Source organism: Geotrypetes seraphini, chromosome 11 (assembly GCF_902459505.1).
Source record: "Geotrypetes seraphini chromosome 11, aGeoSer1.1, whole genome shotgun sequence".
Taxonomy (NCBI): Eukaryota; Metazoa; Chordata; class Amphibia; order Gymnophiona; family Dermophiidae; genus Geotrypetes; species Geotrypetes seraphini.
In genome coordinates, this window is record NC_047094.1 from 139056264 (window position 1) to 139069787 (window position 13524).

At 48.1% G+C, this 13524-nt stretch overlaps 1 protein-coding gene across 4 annotated transcripts in view; it reads right to left on the reverse strand.

Annotated features, from left to right (window-relative positions):
• RBL1 (RB transcriptional corepressor like 1) overlaps window positions 1–13524 on the reverse strand; it is a 190909-nt gene that overhangs the window by 92112 nt on the left and 85273 nt on the right. For all 4 annotated transcript variants that reach the window (XM_033963280.1, XM_033963282.1, XM_033963283.1 and 1 more), the window contains one exon: window positions 9493–9605. In XM_033963280.1, coding sequence (XP_033819171.1) covers window positions 9493–9605 — 113 coding nt within the window. The remainder of the gene's footprint in view (window positions 1–9492; window positions 9606–13524) is intronic.

Genomic DNA, 13524 nt, shown 5'->3' on the forward strand with positions numbered 1-13524 from the left:
TGAGACTACCGCATCCACCACTGGCAACTTTAAAGTAGCCCTATCCCCCTCCGGGATGGGACAGCAATGAGCCATGGTATGCGCTAACCGAAACGGTGCTTCTGACGTATTCCACTGCGCCAATACAATATCCCAAAAATCCTGATGCAGAGGAAAGGAGCGGAAAACAGTACGGATCCCCCTTAGAAGAGGGTCCCTCACACGCGGGATCTCCGATGGCACTTCCTCAAAACGCAGTACCGAGACCTGCTTAAACAGGTCGCCTCATCGCTGGAAGACAGGAAACCCAACGCCCCGCCACCAGCAGCTGTCCCCTCGGGAGGATCCTGGAATTCCTAACAGGGTCCAGGTCCTCAGCCAAGCCAACACGTTCCTCTGACCACCAATCCGCAACCCAAGGCACTCACGGGCGCTTGGACGAGGGAGGGAGGAAGAGGGGACGCCAAAGGAGAAGAGGTAGGCAAAGCCACAAGAGGAGGGAACCCCCCCAAGGCGCAAGTGGGACCCCCAGCCACCTGAAAATAGGTCCTGCACAAAGAAAAATGTAAATTAGGGGGGGAAAACCCCGGGGGTCCCATGGGACTCCCTGCCACAGCAGGGGACCCAGCTGAAACCTGCCCCTGTTTTTCCAATACAGGGGGAAAGACACCTGAGGTTGCATACAAAATGGAGGGGCCAGACTGAGAAAATGGCAAAGTTCCTGCAAAAAACAACCCCTCCTGGGCTTGTAGCAGCTGGGAAGCCTGAACTGTCCCAGCCACTAAAGCAGGCAAGCCGGCATCAGCTGTTAAAAAAATCAGCTGAGAGGGAATCCTTTGTATCCTGACTGTTGGCAGTCAAGGGAATCCTTCTGTCGGTGGTGGAAGAAGACCGGGCCTCCCCAATGCTCCCTGCTGACTAGCGAGGCACTATCGGCAGGGAGCTCTGGGCGCCTGCAGTCACTGCCGACGGAGCTCCACCACCGCACCGGCCCGAACAGCAGTTTTCAGGCCAGCCGTGAGTGCCTCCCATCTGGACCAAATTGTGTCCCACTCTCCCTGGAGAAGGGCTCAATTGCTCGATACGTGACCTAGATTTAAAGTGCCAGTTAGTGCAAAAATACAGTAAATTTAAAGGTGGATTAACAGAAAAAATTGTATTCCTCATAGTAACATCCGTTTCAATGAGGGAATAATAAGAAGATTTTGCGCAGTGGATTGTAGAGACCTAACAACAAGGACTGTAGCAGAACGTGACTTGGGGGTGATCATTAACGAAGACATGAAGACTGCCAATCAAGTGGAGAAAGCTTCATCCAGGGCTAGACAAATCATGGGCTGTATCCATAGAAGTTTCGTCAGCCGTAAGCCCGAGGTCATAATGCCGTTGTACAGATCCATGTGAGACCCCATCTGGAATACTGTGTACAATTCTGGAGGCCGCATTATCAAAAAGATGTGCGGAGAGTTGAGTCGGTTCAGCGAATGGCCACCAGGATGGTCTCAGGTCTCAAGGATCTCCCGTATGAGGAACGACTGGGTAAGTTGCAGCTGTACTCACTCGAGGAACGCAGAAAGAGGGGAGACATGATCAAGACGTTCAAATATGTCACAGGCCGTATCGAGGTGGAAGAGGATCTCTTTTTTCTTAAAGGACCCTAGGCAACAAGAGGGCATCCGTTGAAAATCAGGGGTGGGAAATTTCATGGCGACACCAGAAAATATTTCTTCACCGAAAGGGTGGTTGATCGCTGGAATAATCTTCCACAATAGGTAATTGAGGCCAGCAGCGTGCCAGATTTTAAGAAAAGATGGGATTGGCATGTGGGATCTCTCCATGGAGGTAGTTAGGGGGTGGGTCATTAGTGTGGGCAGACAAGATGGGCCGTGGCCCTTTTCTGCCGTCATGTTCTATGTTTCTAGGTTTCTATGTAACTTGAGTATGAGGGATAAGCAAATTATTAATAAATTCTGGCTGGCTATTTGCTTTCGTTTTAAAGGTTAGGAGTAAAATTTTGTAAGTGATCGTATGCTCTATAGGCAACCAATGAGCTTTACGAAAAAGAGGCGTAACATAATCATATTTTTTTGCGTTAAATAAGATTTTTATTGCAGTATTTTGAGCCATTTGAAGCCTTTTTATTTCTTTTTTTGTAGTGCCCTTGAGAAGGGCATTGCAGTAATCCAAACAAGAGATAACCAGTGAATGGATTAAAATATTCAGGGACGCGGACTCAAACAATTTTGCTAGGGCTTTGATCATGCGTAGCCGATAAAAGCAATGTAGGACCACCGTGCTAATATGCTGGTGATAAGTAAGTTTGCCATCAAGTATGACTCCTAGTAATTTTAGAGAAGGAACAGCTATGATAGGGAGATTTTTGAGCTTAAGGGGAGATAATAATGAAAGGCCATCTTTGAAAGGAAAAATCATTAGTTTTGATTTGTTTATATTCACGGAGAGCATATGTGCATCGAGCCAAGAATTAATCTTTTCAAGTTTGTCGTTGATAATGGTAATTTCATTTGGGTTATTTAAATCTATTGGATGTACTAATTGGACATTGTCCGCATAGGCAAATGTTGTGAAACCAATGGATTGGCCTAAAGGCGCTAAAAAGATAATGAAAAGCATAGGAGATAGAATTGAACCTTGCGGTATACCATAAAGCACAGTTACTTACCGTAACAGGTGTTATCCAGGGACAGCAGGCAGATATTCTTAACGCATGGGTGACGTCACCGACGGAGCCCCGGTACGGACCTTTTTAACTAGAAAGTTCTAGTTGGCCGCACCGCGCATGCGCGAGTGCCTTCCCGCCCAACGGAGGAGAGCGTGGTCCCCAGTTAAGAAAAGCCAGCTAAGAAGTCAACCCGGGGAGGAGGGTGGGACGTAAGAATATCTGCCTGCTGTCCCTGGATAACACCTGTTACGGTAAGTAACTGTGCTTTATCCCAGGACAAGCAGGCAGCATATTCTTAACGCATGGGTGACCTCCAAGCTAACAAAGAGGGAGGAGGGATGGTTGGCCATTAGGAAAATAAATTTTGTAACACAGATTGGCCGAAGTGTCCATCCTGTCTGGAGAAGGCATCCAGACAGTAGTGAGTAGTGAACGTGTGAACTGAGGACCAAGTGGCAGCCTTGCAGATTTCCTCGATGGGCGTGGAACGGAGGAAAGCCACAGAAGCAGCCATAGCTCTGACCCTGTGGGCCGTGACAGCAGCTTCCAGTGAGAGACCGGCCCGAGCATAACAGAACGCAATACAGGCAGCAAGCCAGTTGGAAAGCGTCCATTTAGTGACAGGACGACCTAGACGGTTAGGATCGAAGGTCAGAAAGAGCTGAGGGGACGAGCGGTGAGCCCTGGTACGGTCAAGGTAGTATGCAAGGGCACGCTTACAATCCAGCGTGTGCAACGCCTGTTCCCCAGGATGAGAATGGGGTTTAGGGAAAAAGACAGGCAACACAATGGACTGGTTGAGGTGAAAAGCCGAGACCACCTTGGGAAGGAATTTAGGATGGGTACGCAGAACCACCTTGTCATGGTGAAAAACAGTGAACGGTGGATCGGCGACCAGTGCATGCATCTCACTAACCCTCCTGGCAGAGGTGATGGCAATGAGGAAAAGCACCTTCCATGTGAGAAGTTTGAGCTAAGTTGTGGCAAGAGGCTCAAAAGGGGGTTTCATGAGGGCTGATAAAACCACATTCAGGTCCCAGACGACAGGAGGAGGCTTCAGAGGTGGTTTGACATTGAAGAGGCCTCTCATGAACCGGGAAACCAGTGGATGAGCCGTGAGAGGTTTTCCGAGGATAGGCTCATGAAACGCAGTGATGGCACTGAGGTGGACTCTGATTGAGGTAGACTTGAGGCCAGCGTCGGACAGAGAGAGCAAATAGTCCAGTACAGTTTCCACCGCTAATGAGGTGGGATCGTGATGATGCAGTAGACACCAAGAGGAGAACCTGGTCCACTTCTGATGGTAACATTGGAGGGTGGCCGGTTTCCTGGAACTACAGGCCGGTGAGCCTGACTTCAGTTATAGGGAAGATGGTGGAAGCGATGATCAAGGACAACATTTGTGAACACATCGAGAAAAATGACTTACTGCGAACAAGCCAGCACGGATTCTGTAAGGGAAGGTCATGCCTTACGAACCTACTGTACTTCTTTGAGGGAATAAGCAGTCAGGTGGACAAAGGGGAACCCATGGACATCATTTACCTCGATTTTCAAAAGGCTTTTGACAAGGTGCCACATGAAAGGCTGCTTAAGAAGCTGTGGAACCACGGGGTGGGCGGGGATGGACACAGATGGATCAAGCACTGGCTGTCGGGTAGACTGCAGAGGGTCGGAGTGAAGGGCCAATTTTCTGACTGGCGGGGAGTCACGAGCGGTGTGCCGCAGGGATCGGTGCTGGGGCCGCTACTCTTCAACATATTTATCAATGACCTGGAAACGGAGGCAAAATGCGAGGTTATAAAATTTGCGGATGATACCAAACTCTGCGGCAGAGTTAGGACCAGGGAGGAGTGTGAGGACCTGCAAAGGGACCTGTACAAGCTGGAAGACTGGGCAAACAAATGGCAAATGCGCTTTAACGTTGAGAAATGCAAGGTCATGCATATAGGAAATAAGAACCCGTTGTTCAACTACAAAATGGGGGGGGGGGGGGCACTGCTGGGAGACAGCGGACTTGAGAGAGACTTGGGTGTGCTAGTGGATGCATCAATGAAGCCATCCGCACAGTGTGCAGCAGCAGCGAAAAAAGCCAACAGGATGCTGGGCATCATAAAGAAGGGTATCACAACCAGGACGCGGGAAGTCATCATGCCACTATATCGGGCGATGGTGCGCCCGCATCTGGAATATTGCGTTCAGTATTGGTCGCCGCACCTCAAGAAGGACATGGCGGTACTTGAGAGAGTCCAAAGGAGAGCAACGAAGCTGGTAATAGGGCTGGAAAACTGCCCATACGCTGAGAGGCTGGATAAGCTGGGTCTCTTCTCTCTGGAAAAGAGGAGGCTCAGGGGAGATATGATAGAGACCTTCAAAATCTTGAGAGGCATAGAGAGGGTGGATAGGGACAGGTTCTTCAGACTGAGAGGGACAACGGGTACGAGGGGGCACTCGGAGAAACTGAAGGGGGATAGGTTCAAGACAAATGCAAGGAAGTTTTTCTTCACCCAAAGGGTCGTGGACACATGGAATGCGCTCCCGGAGGAAGTGATCAGGCAGAATACAGTACAGGGATTCAAACAGGGATTGGACGGATTCCTGAGGGACAAAGGGATCGTAGAGTACTGAAAGGGGTGCGGGGACAAAGAGTCAAGAATTGGATGGGAAGATAGGACTTCGAGGTGAAAATAAGGGGTGATTCAGACAGGTCATGACCTGTTGGGCCGCCGCGGGAGCAGACTGCTGGGCGTGATGGACCTGTGGTCTGACCCAGCAGAGGCACTACTTATGTTCTTATGGAGGCATCCAAAATGCGACGGACAGGCTGAGACAGATTCTCTGGAGAGGTCAGCCCGAGAGAAACCAAGCTGTCAGGTGGAGCGAAGACAGATTGGGATGCAGTAGAGACTGACGTTGCTGCGTAAGTAGAGTAGGAAACACAGGAAGAGGAATGGGCTCCCTGGAGCTGAGCTGAAGCAGGAGGGAGAACCAGTGTTGGTGAGGCCACTGAGGAGCGATGAGAATCATGGTGGCCCTGTCCCTGCGGAGTTTGGATAACGTCCGCAACATCAGAGGTAGTGGAGGAAAGGCATAGAGGAACCGATCCGTCCAGTCGAGCAGGAATGCATCTGGGGTCAGACGATGAGGAGAGAAGAGTCTGGAACAGAACTGGGGTAGCTGATGGTTGTGAGGTGCTGCAAAGAGGTCCACCTGCGGAGTGCCCCAGCGAGCAAAGATGGAGTGGAGTGTTGAAGGGTCCAGAGTCCACTCGTGAGGTTGAAGGATGCGGCTGAGATTGTCGGCCAGGGAGTTCTGTTCACCCTGGATATAGACAGCCTTGAGGAAGAGATTGCGGGCCGTGGCCCAGGTCCAGATGCTGAGAGCCTCCTGACAAAGGAGGCGAGATCCGGTGCCGCCTTGCTTGTTTATGTAGTACATGGCGACTTGATTGTCTGTGCACAGGAGAAGAACCTGAGGGCAGAGAAGGTGCTGGAAGGCTTTGAGAACATAGAACATGGCTCTGAGTTCCAGGAAATTGATGTAATGTTGACGCTCCTGAGGGGTCCAGAGTCCCTGGGTGCGTAGATCTCATGGGGACACCAGGAAGTACTTCTTTACTGAGAGAGTGATTGATAGAGTAAGCAGGACCTACTGAATAAGGATAGAGATACAGAGGGGACATGAAGAGGAGGTGAAATAGAGACATAAGTAATGCTGAAAAAGTGGGGGGGGGGGGGTTGGGGGAGATAAAGGCATTGAAAGGGCAAATGGTGAACATGGGGTAAAGACAAGGACAGAGACAAATGAAGATTCTGAAAAAGTGGTGAGATAGGGATATAGGTGAGATGGACACAAAGAAGGGTGATGCTGGAAAATAGGTGGAACGGTAATTCTGACAAACACAGAAGGGAAATGCTGGATCAAGGAGAGATGGGGCTCAGGCTGGATGGAATGAGGAGAAATGCCTTGTTGGCCCGGAACTTGCTCTGGATTTTATTGATAAAATGAGAGGCAATAGTTTGAGCTGTTGGTATTGAAGTGGATGATTGTTGCTCAGGTTTCTGTTGGCAGATTTTTTAGTGCCAGTAAGTGCAATGCCGGTCAGAGGTGAGAGGGTGTAGGTATCCAAGTGCATGACAGCAGCCTTGGTCATCTTGGAGGAGGAAGTGTGGAAGGTGGGACAACATATCAACCATTAAACCACAAAATTAATGCCTAAAAGCTGTTGCTTCTTGCATAGAGGGGTGGGTGGTGTTTCTTAGGCAGGGGACTGAAACGTCACAGGAAACTATAGGACAGTGACAGACGTATGAGACAAGGAAACATAGTTGAACTGCAGTGCATGAAAGGAATAAATAAGCATGCACTCAAATGGGTAAGCACTAAGAGCTCTGCTGTTTGAAAATATATCGGCTGGATTAGAAAATTATTTGTTAGTAGTCTTCTTATGAAAGGTTAAACAGAGAGGAGGAATCTAGGACAAAAATGGCTCTCAAGAATGTGTTACTATTCTATAATTTGACCCTATTCCTTATTTCTTATCACCCCTGGTACATTTCCACAACTGATTTTCAATGAAGCAAAGTTTGAGCTTGCTTGAGAAAACGATCAGTGAATGCCCCAAATGATAGGCGTGTTAACACATACCACCCATCTGTTTATTCTAATGGACTCTGCGCCAACATCTGCACTTAAGGCAAGGGCATTTAGGGCTATATTCACTAAAGCTCACCTTGTTGGGCAATCTTTGGTCAAGTCTTGCCGGGCGACCGATTCACTACACATCCTCATGTAAATTAATTTGATCGGAGGCACACCTCACAGTGTCCCCACGGATCACTGCAGAGCGATCCAGACACATGCGCAGACCGCACAAGTGAGGTCAAAACAAAAGGGAGGGGGGTGGCTGTAGTTTTGAGTGGACAGAACACGCTTTAGTCAGAAAACGCTGCAGCTAGATGGAACAGAACACACTTTAGCCAGGACAGAACACGCAGCAGATGGAACAGAACACTGACAGGTTAGAAAAGCTGGGGCTCTTCTCCCTGGAAAAGCGGAGACTTAGAGGAGACATAATAGAAACCTTCAAAATCCTGAAAGGCATAGAGAAGGTAGACAGGGACAGATTCTTCAAACTGAGGGGAGCCACAAATAAAAGGGGGCACTCAGAGAAATTGAAAGGGGACAGGTTTAGAACAAACGCTAGGAAGTTCTTCTTTACTCAGAGGGTGGTGGACACATGGAACGCGCTCCCGGAGGCTGTGGTAGGGCAGAGCACGCTGCAGGGGTTCAAAGAAAGTTTGGATAAATACCTACAGGACAAGGGGATTGAGGGGTACAGATAGACATAGAGATAGGTACAGGAAAGACAGGGACACTTAACAGTTCATGGACCTGATGGGCTGCCGTGGGTGCGGGCTGCTGGGCGCGATGGACCGCTGGTCTGACCCGGCGGAGGCAACTCTTATGTTCTTAACACACTTTTATCCCCGGGTTAAAACCACAGGCTCACACTGCAGGGACAGGGCAGTAGAGTCGGCAGGGACAGGGCAGCAGAGAGCAGTTGAGTCGGCAGGGACTGGGTGGCAGAGAGCAGGAGAGTCGGCAGCAACTGGTCCTCAGCAGTTGCTTCTTTTTGGATCGGCCAGCCCAATCAGTGTTCCTTCTTCTGCTTATAGAATTGCTGCCTTCCTACTTTGCATGCCATTTCCCCTCATTTGCATGGATGGATCAGGTGGGAGGTAGAGTTGGGAGGGGACAGAAATCCCACCCGTTCCCGCCAAAATCCCACCTGTCCCCACCCATCCCCGTGAGGAATCCCTCATCCCCAACCGTCCCCGCGAGGAATCCCCTCCGTCCCCGCCCATCCCTATAAACTTCAGAAATAGTTATTCATTTAATTATGCTACTGAATTAAAGGCTCTGGTAGAGACCCATTTACAAATAAGCAAGAGGGAGGAATGTTGGACATAGTGGTGAAGGGAATGGAGGGAGAGATGTGGCATGGTGCTGGAGAGGGGTGATAGAAGGAGAAATGTTGGGCATGGGACTGGTGGGCAGGGGCAAAAGATGAGAAAGGGATAAATGCTGGACCATGGTAGGAGGAACCAATGGACAGCAACAAGAATTTACAGAAGATGGCAAAGCAGAAAAAGAAACTGGGACCAACTTTATGGAAAAATAAGTCTCCGGACAACAAAGGTAAAAAACGGAACTTATTGACTAAAATATGTTAGCTTTGAGAAATGTATATAGCAGATGTCTTTGTATTGTGTTCAAAAGAAAAGGAAATGCATTACTGGTTTTATTTCTACAGTGTTGAAGTAATTGCTGACCCTTGCTGTGGCTGGTGGGGATCTCCAAGCACCGCCAGCAGAGAACCTCCTCTAGAGATGGCCAGACTCCCCTCCACCAAGCGCAGCAGTCGCTGGCAGCATCCAGGAGCCACTGAGGTGCCAGCATCTGTGACTCAGGGATGTTACTGCTGCCTGCCAAGCTTGGCAAAAGGGACCCACAGCCAACTGCAAAGGAAGTCCTCAGCTGACAGCTTGGGGGTTCTTATCAGCTGAGTATTTATATTTACATTAGAGGCTCTGGTAGAAACCTGTTTACAAAGTATGTATTCTTCCCAATTAATATTTCCAAATGAATAAAGTTTATATTCAGGTCAGTTTATATTTGAGTATATATGGTAACCATTAATTATATAGCATCTTAAACATTCTGAAAGTTATTGCTCAAATTCCTTGTTCTAACTCCCTCTGAATAAGTAAGCAGAGGTAAGTCTAACAGAATAGTTTCAACTCTAGATACATGCCATGCCACCTTACCAATATGAGATCCAGAATGCTCATCTGTTGACTGTGTGTAATGTAAGCAGAACATTTCTCCTATGTCTTTGATTCGCAGTATAATGCTTACTGTGGGATCACGAATACAAGATCTGTAACACAATACAAGCTGTCAACTTACCATCCCCTTAATCACAACAGCTTAATATTTAAATAGGAAAAACAAAAGCAAAAACAAGAACATTTTTAAAGGCAGACCTTTTCTTTTTGGTTTTTTATAAGATAGACATTCCCTAGCCTTATCTGTTTTAATACATATATAAATACATATCTTATCTATATAACACACATTAAAGTATCATTAAATAAAAAACTTCATATCGTTTATTAATAAATCTTGTGTTAGGCATTCTTCACTGTACAAGCACTTTCATATATTTCTGGGGGGACCAAACAGCACAGTTACTTACCATAACGGTTGTTATCCAGGGACAGCAGGCAGATATTCTCACATGTAGGTGACGTCATCCACGGAGCCCCGCAGCAGACAGCCTCACAAGCAGACTTGCTTGAACTTTGAAAAAGTTTGCGAGTGCTGTACCACGCATGCGCAACTGCCTTCCCGCCAGAGTCAGGGCGCGCGTCTCCTCAGTTCAGATAGCTAGCTAAGAAGCCAACCAGGGGAGGTGGGTGGGTTGTGAGAATATCTGCCTGGATAACAACTGTTACGGTAACTGTGCTTTATCCCAGGACAAGCAGGCAGCATATTTTCACATGTGGGTGACCTCCAAGCTAACCAGAAAGGGATGGTGGGAGAGTTGGCAATTAGGAGAATAAATGTTGCAAAACAGACTGGCCAAAATGGTCATCCAGTTTGAAGAAAGTATCCAGACAATAATGAGATGTGAATGTATGAACTGAGGACCAAGTGGCAGCCTTGCAGATTTCCTCAATAGGAGTTGATTTGAGGAAAGTTACAGATGCTGCCATAGCTCTAACTTTATGGCCCATGACTCGACCCTGCAGAGGGAGACCAGCCTGACCATAACAGAAAGAGATGCAAGCAGCCATCCAGTTGGAGATGGTTCTCTTTGAAACAGGATGCCCTAACTTATTTCGATCGAAGGAGTTGAAAAGTTGAGGAGCAGCTCTGTGAGGCTGAGTGCACTGCAAGTAGAAGGCCAAAGCACGTTTACAGTCCAGAGTGTGAAGCGCTATTTCTCCAGGATGAGAATGAAGCTTTGGAAAAAACACTGGAAGTACAATGGATTGATCGAGATGAAATTCTGAAACCACTTTATGTAAGAATTTAGGATGAGTACGGAGGACCACCTTGTCATGATGGAAAACTGTGAAAGGTGGATCAGCAACTAGAGCTTGTAACTCACTGACTCTACGAGCAGATGTGAGGGCAATGAGAAACACCACTTTCCAAGTGATATATTTAAGACTAGTCTTTAAGCCCGTTACATTAACGGGTGCTAGAACATATGTGTGTGTGTCTATCTTTATTTATTTCTCTCTCTCTCCTTAGCCGCTTTTTTTTTTCTGCCTTTCTTTTTCCTTGGCTGTCCATCACCACCCCTTGCCTGCTCCCCCTGTCCATTTTCCCTTCCTTTTACCTCCCCTGTGTCCACCACCACCCCTTCACTGCTCTCCTTATGCAGCAGCAGCCCTTCTCCCTTTGTTTTACCTCCCCCCTGTCCAGCAGCACCTCTTTCCTTCTCCCCCTGTCCAACATTAGTCCTCCGTTCCTTTTCTTCAACCCCCTGTCCATCAGCATCTCTTACATCCATAGTGTGCAAACTCATGGAAACACTGATCAAGCAGAAACTCGACGAGATTCTAGACGAAGAAAATTTACGAGATCCACACCAACATGGATTTACCAGGGGAAGGTCCTGCCAATCTAATCTGATTGACTTCTTTGACTGGGTGACCAGTCGTCTGGATGCCGGGGAGTCCCTGGATGTGATATATTTGGACTTCAGCAAAGCTTTTGATAGCGTCCCACACCGCAGGCTGTTGAACAAACTAAAATCGATGGGATTAGGGGATACATTCACTGCATGGGTAAAGGATTGGTTAGATGGTAGGCTTCAAAGGGTAATGGTAAACGGTACCCCCTCCAAAACATCAGCAGTAACGAGTGGAGTACCTCAGGGCTCCGTCTTAGGGCCGATTCTATTCAATTTATTCATAGGAGATTTGACTCAAGGGCTTAGAGGAAAAATATCACTGTTTGCCGACGACGCCAAACTATGCAACATAGTAGGCAAAGGCAGTGTTCCTGACCTTATGATGCAAGACCTACAGAAATTGGAACAGTGGTCATCAACTTGGCAGCTAGGCTTCAATGCTAAAAAATGTAAAGTAATGCACCTAGGCAAAAAAAATCCACACAGAACTTACTCACTAAATGGTGAAACCTTGTCCAGGACCACGGTGGAACGTGATTTAGGAGTGATCATTAGCGATGATATGAAGGCTGCCAATCAGGTGGAGAAGGCTTCATCCAGGGCAAGACAAATGATGGGCTGCATCCGGAGGGGTTTTGTTAGCAGAAAACCTGAAGTCATAATGCCACTGTACAGATCCATGGTGAGACCCCATCTCGAGTATTGTGTTCAATTCTGGAGACCACACTACCGGAAAGATGTGTTGAGAGTTGAGTCGGTTCAGCGTATGGCTACCAGGATGGTCTTGGGGCTCAGGGATCTCACGTATGAGGAAAAGTTAAAAAAATTGCGGATGTACTCACTGGAGGAGCGAAGAGAGAGGGGGGACATGATTGAGACCTTTAAGTATATCACAGGGCATATAGAGGTGAAAGATGATATCTTCAGTCTTACAGGGCCCTCGGTAACCAGAGGGCACTCGCTGAAAATCAGGGGAGGGAAGTTTCAAGGTGATGCTAGGAAGTATTTCTTCACCGAAAGGGTGGTCGATCATTGGAACGAGCTGCCTCAGCAGGTGATTGAGGCCAGCAGCGTGTTGGATTTCAAGAGGAAATGGGATATTCACGTGGGATCTATAGGGGAGTAGAAGTCAGGGAGTGGGTCATTGGTATGGGCAGACTCGATGGGCTGTGGCCCTTTTCTGCCAGTCAATTTCTATGTTTCTATTCTCAAACCGTCCGTGCCAGTTCAGGCCTTGAGGATCATGGCAGGGCGGAAGGCATTGTTTGGCGGCCGCTGGAAGTTGGGGGGAGTGATGAGCCAGCGGTGCATCTGGATTGTGAGCAGCCCTGCCTTCGGTCCTGTCTCAGTCCCACGGGGTCAGAGGCTTTTTCGTCCCTCCACTGCGGCGGGAGCCTGAGCCGGCATAGGCGGTTGAGGGGGGAAGGTTGTGGTCGGAGTTGCTAGGCTGCAGCGGATGTGTGAGTTGCGAGTGTGGGGCCTGCAGCGGCGCGAGGTGGAGAGCAGACTGTGGTGACGTTGTAGGCGCGCATGCGCACTCGTTTTTCCGCGACGGGATCAGGGAACACGATTTTTTAATGCGCATGCGCGGCCTATCATTTTATTATATTAGATGAGCCGAATCTATTGGTTCAAATGGAGGCTTCATTAAGTGAGTAAGAACAAGATTGAGATCCCAGACCACTGGAGGCGGTTTGAGCGGTGGATTGAAATTGAAATGTCCTTCATAAGCCTGGAAACCACAGGATGAGCAGAGAGGGGTTTCCCTTCAATAGGCTGATGGAAAGCAGCAATTGCACTGAGATGGACTCTAACATGTAGATTTGAGGCCAGAGTGAGATAAGTGCAGTAGATAATCTAAGACTGTAGAAAGGGATGTAGATATTGGTTTCAAATGACGAGTAGTACACCAAGCAGAAAATCTAGTCCATTTCTGGTTGTAACACTGCCTAGTGGACGGCTTCCTGGAACCTCTAAAATGTCCTTTACAGATTGAGAAAACTGTAGCGAGGCAGTTAGGTAGAGAGGAACCATGCTATTAAGTGAAGAGACTTCAGATTGAAATGAAGTAGAGTCCTGAGAATCAGAGGAAAAGGAGGGAAGGCGTAAAGAAACTGATTTGTCCAATCCAGAAGGAAAGCGTCGGTCTCGA